The sequence below is a fragment of the Melospiza georgiana genome, chromosome 2, assembly GCF_028018845.1.
Source record: "Melospiza georgiana isolate bMelGeo1 chromosome 2, bMelGeo1.pri, whole genome shotgun sequence".
Taxonomy (NCBI): domain Eukaryota; kingdom Metazoa; phylum Chordata; class Aves; order Passeriformes; family Passerellidae; genus Melospiza; species Melospiza georgiana.
The window spans coordinates 24,174,232-24,195,357 of record NC_080431.1 but is presented as its reverse complement, the minus strand read 5'-3'; the positions used below and the strand labels follow the sequence as shown (position 1 = coordinate 24,195,357).

Here is a 21,126-nt window from a genome sequence, read left to right as displayed (position 1 = left end):
GGCTTCAAAATGACAGAGAATAGATTTAGATTAAGAGATTCTTGATTGTAAGGATGGTGAGGCAATGGAGCAGGTTGCCCATAGGAGTTGTGGATTCCCCATCCCTTGAAGTGTTGTAGGCCAAGTCAGATGTGTCTTCAAGCAACTTGAACTGCACATGACAGCAAACTTAGATGGTGTTTAAGGTCCCTTCCAAGCCAAACAATTCTGTGATTCTGTCATAGTTTAGGGTTAGGATTAGGGTTAGGATATTCTCCAATTTAGTGGTCCTATTAAAACCAAACTGCCTCTTGCTTCCCCCTGTCCCCCTTCCCCCTGTGAGGATGGCTGGAGAGAATTGGAGGCGCAAAAGGCAAAGAGCCTAGGCTGAGGTAAGAACAATTTACTGGAAACAGCAATGAGACACAAAAAAAACCAGGATCAGAAACACACTAATAACAAAACTGTATAAAAGAGAGAGTGATTCACCAGCAAAAATGCTCACTGTGCAACTTGTGACTCAATGGTGGCCACCTTTGCCCCAACCTGAAGAGAAACCTTCCTCCCAGGAAAAGACTCCCTTCCCGCAACCTCTGGCAATGAAGTGAGGTGATATAGAATAACCTTTGGGTCCTAGCCATGCCCCCTCCTGGCTACTGCAAAAATTAACCCTGTCCTGGCCAGAACCAGGACAGATTCTATGACAATAGAATGCTATTCTATGACAATAGCAAATATTTCATCCTTTACAGAAGCATACTCAGGGATAGCTATACCTAAGGAAGATTGAATTGGTCCATAAATCTTTACAAATACTTCTGCCTCTCATCTTGTCCCAAATTCTATCTTCAACCCTGTGCTTCTCAATTACACGTCCCTTGTCACTTCCCCATTACCCAAAACTTGTCACTAAGTCTGTGCTATCTACCTGCTGTATTATCTTATTTTCTTAAAACAGGAACATACTCCCTAGTTCCTTTATTTTTCTGTAATGTACCACAGCAAACCCAGACTCCAACCCCTGCCCCTGTGATTCCCTTTTTCCTTACCCCATGTCTCCCAAGGTCCCACATACCAAGGCAGGCAGGGTAGCCACCTTTGTGCAACATATTATCCAGCATTTGAATTTGGGTAGATGGAGATACTGTAGATTAACTGCAGTTACTGTGCAGTAATTCTGCATATACTGTGGGTTAGCTGGAGCATATGGGCATGGCACAGTCTGGCATTACCACTCAGCAGTCAGGGCTTCTTTAGCAGCTTGTAGCTAAGTAGTAGCTTAATAGGAAGTGAGGCATGAAGCCCAAACACCTCTGATGTGTTCGTAAATGAGCTACTGGTTAGCAGAGATCCACCCAGGTGGACCAAGTGAGGGCAGCACTTCAACCACAACCATCACTATTAGATACATACTGGCCAGGACTGCAGAGAACAGATGGCTAGACAGAAGTTACCATAGCCAATGACATTCCATGTCGTTCTGTTACAGGTTAATGAGATTTTTCCTTGTTTAAGGAGCAAGACTGTCTCATGTGACCCATTTCTGTGTAGCACAAGTTCATCAAGTACTGTAAAACAAATATTAGAACAAAAATCAGAGAGTACAAGGCAAGCTCAGGAGACCAGATGTTCTATTTTCAATTGGTAAAAAGTCCTTTTGAGAGGACAAAAATCCATCTAATAGTTTCTTCTCAGAAAAGAATTAGTGCCTTGGTGATTATGTCAGTGATGTTTGTATAATAAAGTTCAGTATCACGGGTCTAATCCTATGTTCCTCTTTATACCCCCTCTTATTAGTCTTAAGCTGGTACCCCAGAATCACAGAAAATGGTGAGCTGAAATGTCCCACGAGGGACCTACAGGAGTCCAGCTCCTGTCCCTGCACAGGACCATCTCCAAGAGTCACACCATGGGCTCAAGAGGATTGTCCAAATGCTTCTTGAACCCTGTCAGGCTTGGTGCTGTGACCACTGCCCTGGGGAGCTGTTCCAGTGCCCAGCCACCCTCTGGGTGAACAGCCTTTTTCTAACATCCAACCTAAACCTCCCCTGACACAACTTGAGGCCATTCCCTTGGGTCCTGTCACTGGTCACAACAGAGAAGAGATCAGTTCCTGTCCCTCCTCTTCCCTTCATGAAGAAGCTGTAACTGCAATGAGACCAAGTGACTTAACTTGCTCCTCATACAGCTTCCCCTCATGACTTTTCACCATCCTCATTGCCCTCCACTGGACACTTTCTAATAGTTCAATATGTTTTTTATAGTGTGGTGCCCAAAACTGCACACAATATTCAAGGTGAGGCTGCCCCAGTGCAGAGAAGAGCAGGACAATTCCCTCCCTTGCCCAGCTGGCCATGATGTGCCTGATGCTCCCCAGGACACGCTTGGCCCTCCTGGCTGCCAGGGCACTGCTGGCTCATGTTCAGGCTGCCATCCACCAGGACCCCCAGCACTTTCTGCAGCACTGCTCTCCAGCCTTTTGTTCCCCAGTCTGTCTGTACATTGAGGTTTGCCCCATCCCAGGTGCAGAATCCAGCACTTCCCCTCATTGAATTCCACATGGTTGGGGATTGCCTGCCCAGTCCTCTAATTTGTCAAGGTCTCTCTGCAGGGCCTTCCTGCCCCCAGGGGAGGCAACAGCTGCTCCCTGTTATGTAGTGTCTGTGAACTTACATGGCATCCTAACGTGAACTGGTATAAAAGCTTAAAGGCAATATAGCACCTTTGGACCTATATGATTGGCTTTGAAAAACTCAGTACAAAGAAGGTATACCTGATTTCCTAAGTATTTTTTCAAGGAAGCATTCCCTGTGCAATTCTTGGGACACAAACTTTTACTCAACCCCTGCAAGAAGCCTGTATTCTCTGTGAGCCTGATTCTATTAATTCACTTCCATGTTTTGCCCCTGTGCCTGTTCCCTTGCTGCACTGAACCAAATAGTTGCCTCCAGAAGGTAGGTGCCAAGGTGAAGCAAGGTGTAGAGCAAAGATCAGCTCATTCAGTGACTATGTGCTATGGACACTGCAGACAGATGGTGATATAGGGCTGATCTCAAGAGAAATACTCAAACCTATCAATTCTGCTCTCAACTTTTTGCTAGTTAGCCCTAGAAGTTCCTAAGTTCAGTGCTTTGAGTGAGGAGAAGAATAATCTCTGGAGTTCTCCCTTGTGGGAAGGACTATAAACGCAAGATTATCTTATTTTTTTGTTTTAGGGGAATGTCAGCTACTTCTCCTCCAGCTGTGCTTTAAAATAAATTATTGAGCTTCAGAAGGACACTTGGCCACAAGATTTCAGTGTTTCCCTTTGGTTAATGATAGCTACCTTTCTATTGAGTGTGCCTCACCTTCTGGGTCACCAGACATCTGGCATCAATGCCCACTTGTTTCCCAGTTTAGAGGAAAAACTGAAAACTGCATGACACTAACCCACTAAATATCCAAAATATCTGTTACACAATCTCATAGGGTATTACTACAGTTCCCTGGAGTGGCACTGCTTACACTGATGGCTTGGTTTTGAGTTATATTGTCTTTATTTCTGTCTCTTCAGATAAAAGAAACTGTGCTTTATTATATGGCAGCAATTTTATTTTGTCCTTTATTTTTGTTCTGCCTGTATTTTAGTGACAACATGTAAACTGATGGTATAATTATGGAATCAAAGAAAATAGTAATGGAGGAGAACTAATAGAATGACTTGCCTTGAAATGAGACTTATTCCACAAATCAGTGTTTTCAGAAACCTGTGATTTGCAATTCCCATAGAATTTCCAGCAGAGAAACAGATCCTGCAGTTTATTGTGAATTCAGGCAGACTGACAATAAATTTGCTTTTCTTTCCAGATTTTCGTAACAGTCCTCTGTAATATATTTCCAGGTGCTGTGTCCATCCTTAGATAAATACCTTGACATAAGGTTGATATAGATATTTTGTAGATATTTCATTGGCGTCCAGTTTGTTGCTATAAAAATACTGCTCTCCCTCCTTCTTCCTTCCAAAAATTCACATACCTATCTATCTCTCATTGCGCACCTCATTTGTTTCTATGTAACTAGCCTACTGCTGCAAATTAGTCATCTCAAATTCCAGTTATAGATTGTCCTTTCCTGAAATAGGTGAACTGCTCTAGAAAGGTACCTGTCTCTCCCCGTCTACCACAGGGGCACCCTGGAGGACTGACATCAACAAACTGCCTGACTCTTAGAAAATTAAAACTGTGGGAGAAGTCTTTCACCATCTGTGTGAACACTGTTCTTGTTGCACATCAGTTTGGTCTCCATGGAAGAGATTTTCAATACAGCTACACTTGGCTTCCACGAATCTACATTAACTCTTGGCACTGGTGCCAGACCCCCTTATTGGCTGTTCCCCCCCACTCATAGGAAGGAAATAATTGCAACAGAATAATAATGTAACAAGTTTTAATTTTGCTCTTTTTTTGCAGTGATGTCACCTGCAAGGTGACAAATTTTTGTGCTTCTTCCCATTGACAAGCCATGTTTGCCAAGAAGGAAAATAAAAATGAAAGCTTGGAGTTGTAAGATATATGATCTTTTTTCTTTGTGTAGGAATTACGACTGTGCTGACTATGACAACAATCAACACTCACCTGCGAGAGACTTTGCCTAAAATTCCATATGTTAAAGCCATTGACATGTATCTCATGGGCTGCTTTGTGTTTGTCTTCTTGGCCTTACTTGAATACGCCTTTGTCAACTACATTTTCTTTGGAAAAGGCCCTCAAAGGCAGAAGAAACTTGCAGAAAAAACAACAAAGGCAAACAACGATCGCTCAAGGTTTGAAGGCAGCCGGGTAAGTTTCTTGAATTTATATATATTTTATTTTTACATTGCAAAGCCTATCAGTATGAAAGAATCCCAGAAAGAAACCATTTTTGGGGTGACAACCAACCACATCTTTTTGTGGAAAAACTTGGCTATTTTCATTTTCAGGAACTGGCATAGAAGATTGTATGTAGGCATACAGATGTGGAAGGGAGTATGATCTGTATGACAAGTGTAAGAAGAAGACAGTGGGAAGGAAGTTAACTTGAAAATAAAGGCTCAGATCAACAAATGCATTTATTTGTCTAAATCAAATATAATCTAACTGTGATTTTAAGTACCTATGTACATTTCCCGTGTAAGAGAATCCAGGATCTGAGCACACCTTTCACATCACTTCACTTAGAGGAGATGCATTTACCATGGGAGATAACAGATAAAGAAGGATTAGTTCTGCCATGCTAATTAACTGGCCAGCATAGTTCAATGCTGTGTGTGGCATTGTCATCTTCTGCTGCTAAAAGCCAGCAGGAAAGTGTAAGTCCTAGAGAAACTTTCAGATTGATTTCTGAAGCATGGTATTGGCATGGTATATGCTGATTATCCTCCAGCCTATTTCCTTGCCTGGAGTATTACTTTATCCAGTGAATACCTCACTTTTTAATCTTTGGGAGGAAATGCAAGGTATTCAGCAGTATCTGACATTAACAAGCCATGTCAGTTTGAATAGAATATCTTTCTTTTTTTTTTTTCACCAAAATGCTCCCAATGAGGCTTTTTCATTCAGTTCTATTGAGTAAGACTAGGTGTTTTTTTTTTCTATCAGCTATAAATTAGAAGAATTCACAGTGACAGAACTACTACCTGTTTATCAAAACCAGTATCATCAAAGTAATTTCAGGCTATATTTGTTTATCCTAATGATTTTGTCTGCTATAGTAAATGTAATGCAGAACTACACCTAATTATCAGCACTCCTATATGTGAAACAATTCTGAACCAGTAAACATATTTTTTTCCACTGTATTATGAAACCAGATTCTCATCACAGTTGGCAGCTCTACTTAGAACTAAGATATCAGGACAAAGAAATTCTCTTTACTGGAAAAATAAATAGTCATATTAAAAAAATACAGATGGGGAAATAAGAGTATTATATTGAAGGCCATGGAGAAGATTTTAACTGCAAGCAGGTAATGCAGATGTATGCACTAAGGTTTAATGCTCCTGCTGGAAACCATCTGGTGTATCTCAACCATTTAAGTGATTTACATAATTCAGTACAAGACTTGTTAATGGGTCCAATACTACCCCATGCCTGACAGTTCTTCTGTCTTGAGATCAATTTATCTATATTTTCAAAATATTCATAGTACCTTAACTAATGAAAATGTACATTTTTATACCCAGTTCATGCCATTTTTGTATCCTGAATCTGTACATACCATATAGCAATCTTTTTTTTTCCCTGGCTTTTGACTTACAACCTTTTCTTTTGTTTCTGAAGCATCCCAAGCAAATATAATGAACTGTTCTGCTTTTTCTGCTGGTTTAATGGCAACCGTGCATGAATGAAAAATTTCTTCACAGCAAGGGCTGTCAAACATTGGAAGAGGCTGCCCAGGGAAGTGGTTGAATCACTATCCCTGGAGATATTTAAAAGATGTTCAGATGTGGCACTTGGAGACATGGTTGTGGCGCGGTGGGGGTTGGTCTCTTCTCCCACGTAGCAAGTGACAGAATGAGAGGAAATGGCCTCAAGTTGCATTAGGAGAGGATTAGATTCTATATTAGGAAACATTTATTCACAGAAAAGGAAGTCAGGCACTGGAATCACCATCACTGGAAGAGTTCAAAATTCATGTGGATGTGGCATGTGGGGCATGGTTCTGGGTTAACAGATGAACTCAGTGACCTTAGGGGACTTCTTAACCAAAGAGATTCTATGATTCTTTCAAATAAGGATAAAAATTCAGTATACCAGAGTTTAAAGAAGAGTGTTTTACTTTGTCCCTGGGAGTTCAAGGTGTGAAAGGGAACTCTGTATGCATTGTACAATCATATATACTCATATTTACTGTGAATATTTGCTGTTCAAATAACACAGGATAAATAATATGGTATGGTCCCTTTCTGTGTAGAAAACATTTTGTCCCCAGGCCACAGCTGGGGAATTCAGCAGAGCTCTGTTTCAGTTTCTGAATTCAATGCCTTCAGAGAAGCAGTGCCAGCATGCAACAGAAACAGATAGAAATATTAAGTAGAGCTAATTGGATATCTTCCTTTGAAACAAAACATGGATAGAAGATTCACTGGATGTAGGATGTCAGATTTCTCATTTGAGAAACACTGGCAAATGTGAAGCATAGGAAACTGATCAGAACAGGCAAGAGATCCCATGGATTTCAAGATGTGCATCTCAGGGAAAATACATCTAACAGATCTGCTTTGGACAAGGTTTTCCGTGGCTTCAAGATACCACAACCTTGAAGCAGGAAAATGTCTTCTTTTCTGGATCATGTCCATCATTTACCATGCTGTACAGATACCATGGATGCAGCAGGACTGGAGTCATGCAAGAGTTCTTATCATACTTTCTATGGAAGACAGTACCTGAAAACTCTGCAACCTTAGTTCTCACCACTTCAGGGATAGTAAAGAGTGATTAACTTCCAGTCTCTCTTTCGGTGACTCTTGAAAATCATTGAATCTGATGGAAATAACAGTTGCTTGCTTCTTGCTTTAGAGTTGGGACTTCGGTGCTGGATGTTCTGGGACAGGCTCACGCAGTGTACCCCAATACTGCACAGTAAGGGAGGCTCAGAGACACATAGGAAGACTACTTTTGCAAGTTCAATGAAATTAATAATTTTGTGATTTTGCTGAGGCTTCAGTCTTCCATGGAGTGTAATTTCATTCAGAAAGGGATGGTTTCTAATTCTGGAAAATATTTCCAATCTCATGTGTTTTGGGGCTGAGCGACATTTTTAAAGAAAGGGAGAATGCCAAAAGCAGGCAGCCCACCTTGCACTTATCACCACTATTTTATGACTGTCAAATGTAAGCTGTGCTGGAGAGGAGATTGAAAAATGTTCAAATATAAAACTGGAAGAAGGCGTTATTATTAGGTTATTTCTGACTACTATTTTGGGTTGCTCTGTTGCTGTTTTGTTCCAGTAATTGAATTTGCTTGTTTATGAACCATGTGCATGTGCTCCCTGCCACTGATTAAGAATACTAGCTCAGGGCACTAGGAAAACGAAAAAAAAAAAAAAAAAAAAAAAAAAAACCAAACTGAGCTAAATAAAAAATAAATAATATTCTATTTATTGTCCACATCAGATGCTGTAACTTGTGGGTGTAGTGACAGAACAACTCAGTGCTGTATCAGGTCCAGCCAGAGTCAGAAGGAGCTGGTGGTGTGGTGGAAATCCCTTGTGTTGGGAGGCAGCACTAGCAGAGAGGGGGCAGCTCAGCACATTGCCTGGTGCTCAGGCCCTGAGTTCAAGCTTTTCTTTTATGATGCCCAAGACTGGCAGTGCTGCTGAGGCAGTGTCTTTCTCTCAGGCAAAGGGAACAAGAGAAGGCAATGAGCAAATTGCATGTTATTTCCACCCAGAAGTGTATTAGCCCGTGAAAAACAGTAGAACCAGCTTGGATACTACTATTGTAGTCTATTTTTTACACATCAGGGAACTGAAATCAGGAGTGCAAGCTAGCAGGTTTGGTTAAAAACACTCCTCTTATAGTAGCAAAAGGGCTTTTCCTGCTTTTCCTATTGGACTGTAGAGCAAGGGAGGTTTTTAGTAAAAAAAATGTTCTAGACAACAAAATGCACAGATGTGGATATGTTGGTTTTGTATGTGATGACTGCTTTGCAAAGCAGTAACTTCATGCTCAGTAAGTCTTCTTTATAATGAAAGCATTTGCATTGTCAGAGGTTATGGGTTTGAAAAGCCAAAACTGGCACAGCCACCGCCATTTTGGTGCTGCTGCTCTGGATGTGCCCCTCCAGTGCCAGGCCTTTGGGTACTTCTCTCTGAGTTATTCCTGAAATGCTGCCACTCAGGCTTGCTGTTGAGGAGGGCTCCACCAGCTGCTGCTGCTGAGCTGTCTCTTGGCTTCAATGCTCCCATTATGGCTTGCTGTCCAGCTCTGTCCATGTGTTGAAACCAGTGAGCCAAATAGCTCCAGGTGTAAGGGAAAGACGAGCTCTTGCAGCATAGAATTGGAACAGCCGGTGTCCTCAGGTTGCAGAGGTGACAAAGAAAAGCAGTGGGGAGAGAAAAACTCTGCTCTCTATTCTCCTGTGCAGAGCTGCTGAAGGTGGCATGATGGCTGAAGCACGTCTGACTAAATTGAATCTCTGGAAAAGGTTTCAGCAGATTCAGAGCTGGTGATGAGATGAAACCTGAGTGATCCTTTCTGAGTGACTCATCTGTGGATCCGCGGCTGACTACAGAGGAAATTTCACACTTAGCTGTCTCTTCTTTTGACTGCTTTTGCATCACATTTTATTTCAGATAATGCACTGTAAATAGTATTCCTCACTGAATTGTTCCAGCCTATTGCAGTAAACCATAGTTATTGAGACAAACACAGGATGCTGCTTTTTGTGTGTGTGTGTGTATAACCAATTTTCATATACATACTTTTTTGAGTTTGAAAACTCTCTTTTGAAGCCTTGATGCTCTGCTTCTTATATGAAGGCAAGCTCTAGGATCAAGGAAGAAATTAATTTTTATTTTCCCTAAATATTTCTTCTGGTATGGTGTTGATACTTAAATTAAAGTCCTCTGATTGTAGAAAAACTGTCAGAAAAGAATAGGTGGTCTCTAAAGATGTTTCCTTTGAAAACTGATTGCCGTTGTTACGAATCAATTCCATTTATCCTGTTTGTGTTGGCAGATTGAGGCTTCATTTTTATCTCTCAAAGCTTTCGGTTTTGCTGCATAAGTTGTTAATTTTAAATAGGGCTCAGATAAAGCCTAATTTATGGCTAAATCAGCATGAGAGAGCTTTAAGGCAATCCTGTTGTCACTTGTTGTTCGCTCTTGTGGTGGAGGCTACTTGTATAATCAGATGGTGAGCATGTGTTTTGGACATTGCTCCTTCTGGGCCAATCCTTCTGGACCTTCTGAGCTTGTGTGATATGTGTTAAAGTCCCCTGCTGAACACATTGCTTTTTGGTTCAAACTGTGGCAATTCACGTTTTCAGTTTGGTGGGACCAATAGTTCAGCCCCAGAGTATCAATCAGGAGGGTAACTATCACACAAGCTCATTCAAGCTTCAAACCCTCAATGGCTGTCAGACATGTGGGAAGAGCTTCCTCTGACAAGAATAATGCAATAACCCTTTATAAAAAGGCCCTTCTCATCAGGCAGTGTCTACATATATTTTTAGCTCTGGAGATTCCTGGCTCCAACCCCCGCTGTTGGCCAAGGCAGCTGCTTCCCACCAGGCATTGCTGAGAATAGAGGCTCAGGCCACTTACATCCACTTAGCAGTTTTGTTAATTGTAGCAGCCCTTCTCATAAGTGGGGTTTTATTGTGAAGATTAATATCTTGACTTCTGTAGAAGAATTATCACTCAGTTTAAATTGGAAAGTACCAGAATAGCAAAACTGGCAGTATTCTCCTGTGTATCTTCATCTTTCCTGGATACTTGTTTCAGTGCTTTTTTTAACAGTGGGAGATTTTTATATCACCACTGTGATGAGTAGGTACCAAATTTTGAAATATATCTGTCAAGGGTGATAAGCACAGTTCTTGTGGGAAGAACACTCATCCTGTAGCTCATGGTGGGGACATTCACTGTGCACTGAGACTCATACATGTACAAGTTTTATTTTGCAACCATTTTGCACAAGTATGCATTGTGCAAATCCTGAGATGGTAAGAGGGATGTGCATAGGACATCTCAGAGGCTGTAATAATCCAGACAATGTGAAATACAGGGCAAAGGAGGACTATGCATTTGCTTCATTTTCTTCCTCCATTATATTATATCAAGGCTAATTGTAAAACTTCATTATTACTTGATAGACAGTGAAAATAATATGGAAGTTCCTAATTAGTTTGCTTCTTCAAGCTTTCCCTGTTTTTCAAGGTCTTTCCATCTTCCCAGTTCTGCTGGTTATCCTGGGTTCATCTACTAAGCTAATATAACATAATGACCTCTTCCATTTTTTGATGCTTATTAATTAATATAAACATATTTAAATAGGAGTGAGAGAAGTATCAATTTTTAGACTCAGGGAGAACACTCAACACTATAGTTTTTGTTTTGCCCGCAGTTTAAAATTATTTTTAAATATCCAAGGTATAATGTGGTCAATGTATTTAGCTTTAAGCACAGATTAAACTTTAAGCTTGATTGCATATTTTTCTACATCTTGGAAAGCCATTTATGCATAAGCAAAGAAGGTGAAAAGGCAGACACTGATCTCTCAGGTGATGAGTGACAGGACTCAAGGGAATGGCCTGAAGTTGTGTCAGAGGAGGTTCAGGTTGGATTTTAGAAAAATGTTCTTCTCCCAGAGGGTGGTGGGGCACTGGAACAGGCTCCCCAGGGCAGTGGTCACAGCACCAAGCCTGACAGAATTCAAGGAATATTTGGACAACACTCTCAGGCACATGGTGTGACTCTTGGGGATGCTGCTGTGCAGGGTCAGGAGTCAGACCAGATGATCCTTGTGGGTCCCTTCCAACTCAGAATATTCTGTGATTCTGTATGTACTTAAATACTAATTTTGATGTAAAATAATGCAAGACTAACTACAGAGACAGAGCTTTTCATTATGTTATTTAAACCCCCTATTTGCATTTATATTGCTTCATATGATGGGAAGTGTTTACATGTATTTGAAAATTTGGGATTGATGAACAAGTAAACATACCTATGGGGTTTCAACAAAATGCTTCGTATTTTTGAGCAAAATTCTTCCTCTGAAAGACTTATGAGGAAAAAGAGATTTCATTGTAACATACTCTTTAAAATTTATGGAATATTAAACAGAGAACTAAATGAACTTGAAACAATTCAGACTCCACCTAATAATAAATCAAGGCTTATGGTAGTTTTCTGGCCCTAGTAAAGTGCTTTCAAACTGGCTTTAAAGTTGAAGTTTTAAAAAAAATACTGGAGAAAGGTATTTAATAGCAGCTATTATATTTTGTTTTTTAAACAACAATAGCTAACATCTAAATGAGCCTGGATGCTAGGCAGAATTAAGAAGTAGATTTAGGACTTCCCAGATATAACAGGGCACTGAAGTTCTGGACCTGGAGCATATAATCCAAGTTGAGTCCACTGGTGACATGGTGTTCCTCCAAGAGCAAGAAGTAGGTTCTCTGTGAACGTTGTCTTAATTCTTCTCCTTCTGGCTTCAGTTAGGTGAGTCACAGTCATTTTTGGGTAATGACATTAGGCTGCTGGAGTATTTGAACTTTTCACTTGTACTATAATATGTATAGCTCAGAAATGGTAACCCTTCAAAGGTGAATCTGCTTCTCAAAATGCACTTATGTGAGATTCAGTCACTTCACCCTGTTGCAGGAGATGTAGTTACTCAGAGGTGGGAGGGATAGAGTTTGATAAAAATTTATTCTGAAATAAGAGCACTGGTTTTGCGTATTTGTATCCATGCCCATTCAGCAGAGAATTAATTAATGATTTGGTACTCAGCTGTTTTCATCTGTTTTGATGAAATTACTGGGAAATACTCCAAGGAAACAACCAACCCTTGCTTGTTTTGGAGAGGAGATGTGAGAATCAAACATGGAGACCATAGTGTAGAAGTGGGAAGGAATGGCTTCAGTGGAGCCAAAGTGGGAGAAAGAAGGCTGCAGAAAGAATGGAAGCACAGGGCTGGCAGAGAAGTGAAGAAAGGGAAATACTCTGGTCAAAGAAGGATGGTAAGAATTGAGGGGAAATTGGCCAAGTATACAATGTCCTCTCTGATTTATAACAGCATTTGAGAGTAAATCCTGATATTAGCATTTTGGGGAGAATTTCCAGTGCACAGAGTGACATTTTTGAGCCAGGTATTGTATTCTAAGGCTCATACAGAGTAAACCTAAATTTTATCAAAGACATTAGCCTTGTTTGTCATTCGTAGCCATAACTGCCTGTAATCCAGTGAGCTACTTTTCTTAATCTATACCTGGGGTAACATTTTCCCTGGAGCCTCTGAGCAACACCCGTGTTCACTCATGAAGGATTTTGCCTTCCTTGTATATTCAGGCAAGCATGAGGCAACTTGCGCAGGTTACCCTGCCATTATTGGTTTGCTTCTTTATTTGTTGAGAGAGCTTGTGTACCTTTGTCAAAGTAATTTAAATCATTGCTTAAATGATTCCAAAGTCATGTTTATGTGCAAATACTTTCTAACATGCTGCATGCATTAAGTATTCATACTTTAGGACATCACCTTAAGATTGTCACAAAATATTAGCTCTAATGTTGTCAACAGCTTAGGTGGTTTCTTCAAAACCTCTGAAGGAATCAATTTAAGAGAATGAATCTCAAGAGTATCTGTGGACCAGAGGCTGATTTAGCTTCTGAAGACCCCTTCTTCTCTCCATCTGCTCCTTCCTCTTATTTTACATGCAAGCCTGTTGCTCCATTAGCAAAGAGAAGAATTTCTAAAGTATGTTTCCAAATATGTTTCATTTGACATTTTGAGAAAAATGTATACTATTTTGCAGCTTCATAGGACATACTGATACCTTTAGAAAAATTATTTACACAATAGTTGCAACTTTCTTGACCACCTTTCTGATTTGATGCAGATGCATCTAGATGCAGTGACAGTGAGAAGTTGACACATCAAAGGCAGAAGCTGTGTTAAGGTGGCATGTGAAGTTGGCAGATAAGGTGAAGAAGGCTATGAAAGAAGGTGAAGAAGGCGCATTCAGTCTTCTCCTGATCAAGGAATCAATTTTATTCCTATTATTTCCTTCTAGGAATAAAATGAATTCCTTGATCAGGAGAAGCCTGAATGCATAGGTGCAGCCTCCATAATGCAGGCTTTCAGCCGACAGCTCAGCACAGTCAAGGTTCAGTGTAGAAGGACAAAGTACCCAGGATGGGCTGATGTCTGTGTCTATGTAGGTGGCAGACAGAATCAGGAGAGATCAGGAAGTCCTGAGGGAAAGAGGAGTTGAAGTTTGTGGTGGTGGAAGGAAAAGGAACAGAGACCTGCAAGGGCTCTAGGAGTGAAGCCCACCAAAATGGTCTCTGCTATGACATTTTTAGTAAGCTGAAGGATGTTTCTCAAGGCCTGGGAGGAGATGGGAAAGATGACATTTGATGCCATGGGGATCTGGATGACAGATTTACTTTAAGTTTCACAAGGAAAAAACAGGTTGTTGAGATATTTTACACATTGCACACAAAAATATCCTGATCATAATTTGTACTCTTAGCAGGGAAAAAAAAAAAAAACAACAAAAGAAACTGAATCAGTTTTTTCAGAGACCACCATAAGTAGTGATGATATCCATGACTGTATTTTACACTTGTGTTTATTCTCTGGTTACAGAGACTGCTCAACAGCATGAATTCCTTTCTACAAACCTTGATATCTTACTTTTGTACCCAAAGGGTTTCTGCAATGGAGAAAATAAATTCTTCTTAATCACCACTGAGGTTTCTCCATGCCATTATTTTTTTCCTACTTGCCTGTATATAATTTGTAACATTTTACATTCTTTTTTTCCGTTTGCAAGCACCTTGGCAAAGCATTACTGATATGCTATCATAATTGTCTTCCCTGAGAAGAGATAAGCTGAAACATCAATAATTGATGAAAGAAATATCCATTTCACAAAATTTCAGTAAGAATGAAAAAAGTTAAAAGCATATGGACAGACACATAGCTGCACATACTTTTAATCAATCACACAGCTTGCAAAGGACATGGTATCAGATGACTGTGCAAACTTCAGAAGGCTGTGACAATAGCCTGTTTTTACAATCACTTTTAAACTGATGCTTCTAGAATGAAATGTTCAACTGCTACACAAGTCAAACAGCTAGATCATGTGGCAGGTTAGAAAAATGTATTAATTGTGCGATGAATTATGGATGAATAAATTGCATATGTAAAACTGGAAATTATCCTGTATTCCATGATTCACTATCTATTTTTGACATGGAGAAAAATATTCTCTTGAACAGAGTCACACGTGTGTTAACTGTCTGAAAATACCCAGCACATGGCATTTTTTTTTACATTCAGCCATCATTTTCCTTGCCCAAAACTGGCAGAAAATTTGGAGCTGATCCCTGCATTATCTGTATTGACTGCTCATCCTTCAGCCTGTAGGGCCTGGTGCATGGGGGTTGTGCTGTCCCACCAATGAAACTATCAAATACTGATTAAGACACCATTCCTTGGAACTTCTCCTCAGTGCCACTCATGGAAACTCTTAAGGTTTCTGGACTGATGGAGCCATACACAACTCTGTGCTGCTTCTCTTTTGCCACTCAGGAGACTGGAGAATCTGTCTCAGATTTTAAGAGGCTAAATGATCAGGACCTTTTCTTTATTATTGAAAATGGCATCACACTGCTCTGTACTTGGAAATTTACATGGGGTTCTTTTGATTTTTGTATGGAGCTCTCTGTGATATGCCTGACCAGGGACCTGGATTTTTGTCTATCAGGATGATGCCTAGTCCTTGACTGGGTATGAGTTACTGCTAATACAAACATTGACCTTGCTGTAGTTGTAGTTGCTATTAAATTAAGCAAAGTATTATTAATACTAAACCAAAATATCTACATAGAAATCGCTGTCAAGTTTCTCTCACCAAGACTTTGACTTTGTTAGCATGTGATAAATATACTTTGTGCTAAACACTGGTCACTGCCTCTGGAATAGGATGGTGAAAGGGAAGAGTCCCTCCTATTTCCTCAATCCATCCACTTTTTTTCTATGCCTTAAGTTCATTTGTTTTTGAGATCAATCATGCAGACAGAAAATCCCTGCAGTTAAAAATTGCCATGATTGGAAAACTCTGCAAATGACTTTGGAAGGAAAACTTCAGGAGATAAGTTGTAAATAAGCTCCGTGATTGTAAAATACAGAGTTCAGCACATCAGAACTGTTCTTATGGTTTTTGCAAACTTCACAGGCACTTTTTAAAATCTTATTTTAGATCACCGTTAGGAAAAAAAAAACTAGCCAGTTTAATTTAATTTCCTACTGTAGCAGAAAGAGGATCCATCCCTTACTCTCTTGCTCTATTGCCAGCAATGCAGAGATTTCACTGATCTGTACCATCCTTTGAAATGTGGCTGGTTCAGAGGGAAAAGAAAATGGTGGAGTTTGCCAAGTATGGTTTTGTACTGGATGTTTGGTAGCGTGATGATAACCCTGTTTGTAAAAGTATTTAAGTACTTGCCTAATTTTAGGCAGCTGAATAGTGCCATTTCTTTTTTAAGATTATCACATGCTTAAAAATAATTACATTATTTTTCTAGGTATGTATGGGTTTGGAGATTTACATACACCCACATTCCGTTCATCGATGTCAAGTCTTTTGAAAGATTTTATGTTTCTATTTTTTCCCCCTAGGTGGACACCCATGGAAACATTCTGCTAACATCGCTTGAAATTCACAACGAGGTGGCAAGCAACGAGGTCACCACCAGCGTTACAGAAGCCCGAAATTCAACCATATCCTTTGACAACTCAGGAATCCAGTACAGAAAACAGAGCTCACATCGTGAAAGCCTGGGAAGGCGTTCGTCAGAAAGAACAGGCTCCCATAGCAAGAGGGGCCATTTACGAAGAAGGTCTTCGCAACTGAAAATAAAAATCCCCGATCTAACAGATGTGAATGCCATCGACAGATGGTCAAGAATGGTGTTTCCATTCACATTTTCTCTTTTCAATTTAATTTACTGGCTATACTATGTTAACTGAGTGACTTAGTTTTTTTAAAGGACTTCAACTATAACAAGTGAAGTACTACTTGCCTGCAGAGTTTATATATATATTTATATATAAAAAAAATATATATATGAACTTTTACTATGTAGACCATACTCATGTATGTGTGAATACATGTAGCAAAGAACTGTGTGTACTTTAAAGCACATACTGCAAAGCAAAAATACATGTATGCACACACACATGAACACATTCATTTTGAGGTTATGGACACTTTAACATAGAATGCACTTCACAGGAACTTTTTAAATTGAAAGGCAGGTGTCATCAAAGAAGCAAGCCTTGAGAAAGTAAGTGTTGTATATTATCACTACAAAACCTTGATTGTCATAGAAATTTTTGAACAGCTGTAATCATGTATAAAGTCAGTATTTAGTAACATCCTTTGTAAATGCTGCCATACACACGAATCATAAAGCAGTAAAGTTACACTGGTAAGTTTAAAGTAAGTATTTATATTGCAGATCCATCAACTACCATTTCATCAAGCCAAATTTATTTTTCTTTGCTAAATTTTTTTGGGTTTATATATGTCATATTTTCCCAGTCCAGGATGGACATAGTTTTTAATGATCTCTTGCTTTCTCTTCTGCAGTAAGTGAGCTGATCATGGGAGTGTTGTAGGTCTTTGGAGACATATACAGGTTTATAATATTTCAAACAAGCATTTTAAGTGTCCATCAACAGTGACATGAATCTTTTGTAAGTACTGTAAATGTACAGCACATTTTCCTTCCCTTGGACTGATTCCAGCTGCCATGTCATTTTGAAAAAGAACAGCACATTTCTAGTATAATTTAGCTGAGAATTCAACTACTGTCAATGTGCTCTACATCTGCTGTAGATTTAAAGATTGTTATTCCAGTGAAAGCATAGAAGATGTCTCAGGTTATTTGTTACTTCAACATGAAATCACCTAGCTGTAGCCTTTTTTAAACATGCATTCATATTATTTAACATTCTTATAACATTGTATGTTAATGTAAAATATATTTGCATAATATGCATATAAGTATATTTTCTCAATATTTTTCTTTCCTGTGCTTGCTATTGTGACCGCATGTTATGTCATATTTTTGTTTCTGTGATGTTATAACTTTTTATTCTCTAGAGTTGAGCAAATAGAGCACTTCTGATACTTTGATTCAGTAATGGAGCATTTTCATATTTTATTTATATACTGAAAGTATACGCCTACACTTACCAAGGTAGTGTGCTGCCATCACAGATCACAAGAGTATGTTTTGTTTCAGCATTAACTGTGTTCTAACATACCCTTCATGCAAATGTGACCATTTTAGTTTTGATCCCAGTTCGTTCCCTCACTGGGATTCCAACTTTTTTCAGTCTAGTAAATTGTAGTCATCGAGGTATGCCAATTTCAGATCTGTAAACCTAATTTGTTATTTAGCAGAACTAAATCTTTCTAAAGAAAAGAAGATATATTTTTTGTAAACAGTGTTTCTATCACGTACATTGTCAAATAACAACAAATACAGTAGCATAAATAGGTCAAAAAAAAAAAAATAGAATTCAGGCTTAGCCCTGACAGTTCTCTGCATGCGAAATTCCTGTGGACATCAATGGGATTTTTTGACAGAGAGCTTTGAATGCTAGCTGGAGACTTCTATGGGCAAAAATATGTGTGGATATGCATCTAGCAAAACCACCAAATATGAATGGAAGTGAAAAGGCTGCCCTGGCTCAGTAACGACTGCCCCCTGTTCTCGCCAGGACTTGATTTACCTGTGAGTAGAGCAGCGATACTTGGGCTGCTGCCGTGCACGGCCCATTGCTCTTCCCACCCCTATTTGCAGCTGAACTGTGAAACTTTGCTCTGGACCAAAATTCCAGTGCAGATTTGCCTGGTGTGCAAAGGTGTTCAGTTCCATCCCCAAGGCTGCTCCCTGAGCATGGACGGGCTGGCGCAGTTGCCTTGCGGCATCCCTGCAGTGCGATCCCAGCCGGGAGCGCTCACCGGAGCCCCGGCTGCTGCCTGGGCAGGATCCGCGCCGCAGTCCCGCTGCAGCCTTGGCAAGGGTGCACAGTGGCTGAAGCTGCAGTTTTTAAGCACCGTGTCTGCAGACAACTACACAACATGAAGAGCCTCAAAGGAACCCGTATAGCTGGAGCAGAAAAACTTGGTGTTTTAAAGCTCCTCAGCATTAAGTCCCATTGGTAAAGCGCAATGTATTGTGAGCTCTTCAATATCTCTCCAGACTGTGAAGGGATTATAGAGCACATTGTCACCTTTATAATCAAAGTGACTAACAATTAACGCCTTCCCAACATACATATTAGAAAGAATAGTTGAAAACCTCTCTTAAGTTTTTATCTTAATAGCAAAATATGTTTAAATAAAACTATCTGATTTTTAATAAAAATTATAAATGGTAGGCTTTGCTTTAGAAAAATTTCCCCACTGAAATTATCCCCAGGCAAGTCTTCCTGTAAGTGCCCTAAAAGAGCTACCCTAAGAAGTCGGATTTGAGAATGGTCCTGTCCTCATGATTTAACCTCAGCACTCCCTTTTCTTCAAGCCTCACCTCCTAGAAATCACATGGCCAGGCAGAAACCTTCAATAAGAAGAGACTTTTTAGTTGTGATAGAAATGTATATTCCAAATCCCACTGAAATCAGTTCTTCAGTGGCTTCAACTGGAATTTCCAAGAAGGCAGAAAATTACTCTCTGCACAGAGCAAAGAGGCAGTGTGGATTTTTCAGGGCCCTGCATGTGCAAGAGGCTGAGTCTCTGAGGACTTTCTCCCTCTCTTGCCCTTTGCACTGCTGGAGGGCAGCACGTTACTGCAGCCCCCTTCAGGGAACCGTGCTCCCCATCTTGCCTGTCCTTGCAAAAAGTAGGCAGTTGCACATTTCAGCTTTTTCAAAAGATTTCACATTCATTGGTTTAGTCACAAACAGCTTTAACCTTGAACAGATGCAAGTCTTGGTTTGACTTGATAAAGGCCAGGAAAATCTCGCCTAAGGTTAGTACTTCATCATCTTACACACACATTTTTTGTGCCTTTTTTTGCCAATTCTGTTCCTACAGTCCCAGCACGACTTCTTACACACAAAAGCACACACGTACAACCACGTGTTAAGAGCAGTTTGCCTTGACCTCCCATTTTCTGGCTCTTGACCCTGTGCACTAGCTGCAGTATATTATTTTAACCATAGATTGCTTTAAGACTAAAAATGGTAATTTCAATTAAATCACACCAGAGTATTGTATTTCATAGCTAATTAACTCCTCTGTAACTCAACACTACTATAAATAACATTTACACATAATTTGTTTGTAAAAGGCATTTTAAAAAAGGAAAACTAGAACTATCTTCTGTTATAGCCCAAAGGGTCAATAAACAGTAGAAATATTATGGTGGTTTAACTCCAAGTTGATTTCATCCCATTGTAAAGATAAAGTAAAACCCAGTTCTTTTTGCTTAAGGCACAGCTATGTATTTTTGGTATTCTTCTGCAGTGAAAAAAAAGAATAGTAAAATGGAATGATGAAGAGATGCTTTATGAAAATATTGATGAATGAATATTAATTTATTAAAAAGGATTTAAAAATTATTTTATTGGGTTTTTTTTCTGGGAATGGAGGGAGCGTGATGACTGTTTAGCCAAATTTATTCTTAAATAGCATGTGATGATTAGTGTTACACATTTTGCAGAAAAAGACCAAATATGGAAGCATTTTCTAAACAACACACAAATAGAAGATGGATTCTGGAGCATTGAACAACTATATTTCCTAGTGCTTTATATAATAGATAAAGGAAGAAGGAAAAACTACATCCACTGACTTAGCAAGATTCTTAATAGCAAACCAATCTGTCTTCAAGCTGTGGCATTGCCAATTGAGAGCAAAAAGTTTGTTCTGTGCTTTGTATGAAAAAGCCTGCTTCTACCCAGGACACAAAAGAGGTTTTTAATATCAAAACAAGACCATGTTTATTTATATGTTTCAGTAATCAAGAACTGTGTTCATTAAACTTTTTGTTGTTCTTTTTATTTTAGAGGAGTCAGGATACAGAGAATTTTATGAAAGAGGATTTTAAAGACACCTTGATATTAGTGCTACAACCCCTTCCCCCAAAACCAAAAAGTACCTTGAAAATTTGGAAAGCAGGAACAAGCTGTCATATGCTTGCTTAAATCTCATAGTAGCTAATGATACATGTCACAATTTTAAAAGCAAATAAAAAGATTCAGCACCATAGTTGTAATGGCCTTTTAAATCAAAAGGAAGGCTCCCTCTTATTTCAGCATGTTTCTGCATGTTTAGCAATGCTTCCCAGGTTGTAAGTAACATCTATGATCTATTTTTTCTAGTCCAGCCTGCATTGTAGAGTAGGAGAGATTAACCTTGTGGCAAGCTTAGTTTT

General features: G+C 39.5%; 1 protein-coding gene across 1 annotated transcript in view; it reads left to right on the top strand.

Moving 5' to 3' along the window:
- The window catches only part of GABRB3 (gamma-aminobutyric acid type A receptor subunit beta3), a 115,894-nt gene extending 95,583 nt beyond the window's left edge, over nucleotides 1–20,311 (top strand). Inside the window, exons 8-9 of the mRNA XM_058044586.1 lie at nucleotides 4,552–4,796; nucleotides 16,355–20,311. Coding sequence (XP_057900569.1) covers nucleotides 4,552–4,796; nucleotides 16,355–16,705 — 596 coding nt within the window. The 3' untranslated portion in view covers nucleotides 16,706–20,311. The remainder of the gene's footprint in view (nucleotides 1–4,551; nucleotides 4,797–16,354) is intronic.
- Nucleotides 20,312–21,126: the final 815 nt, after the last annotated feature.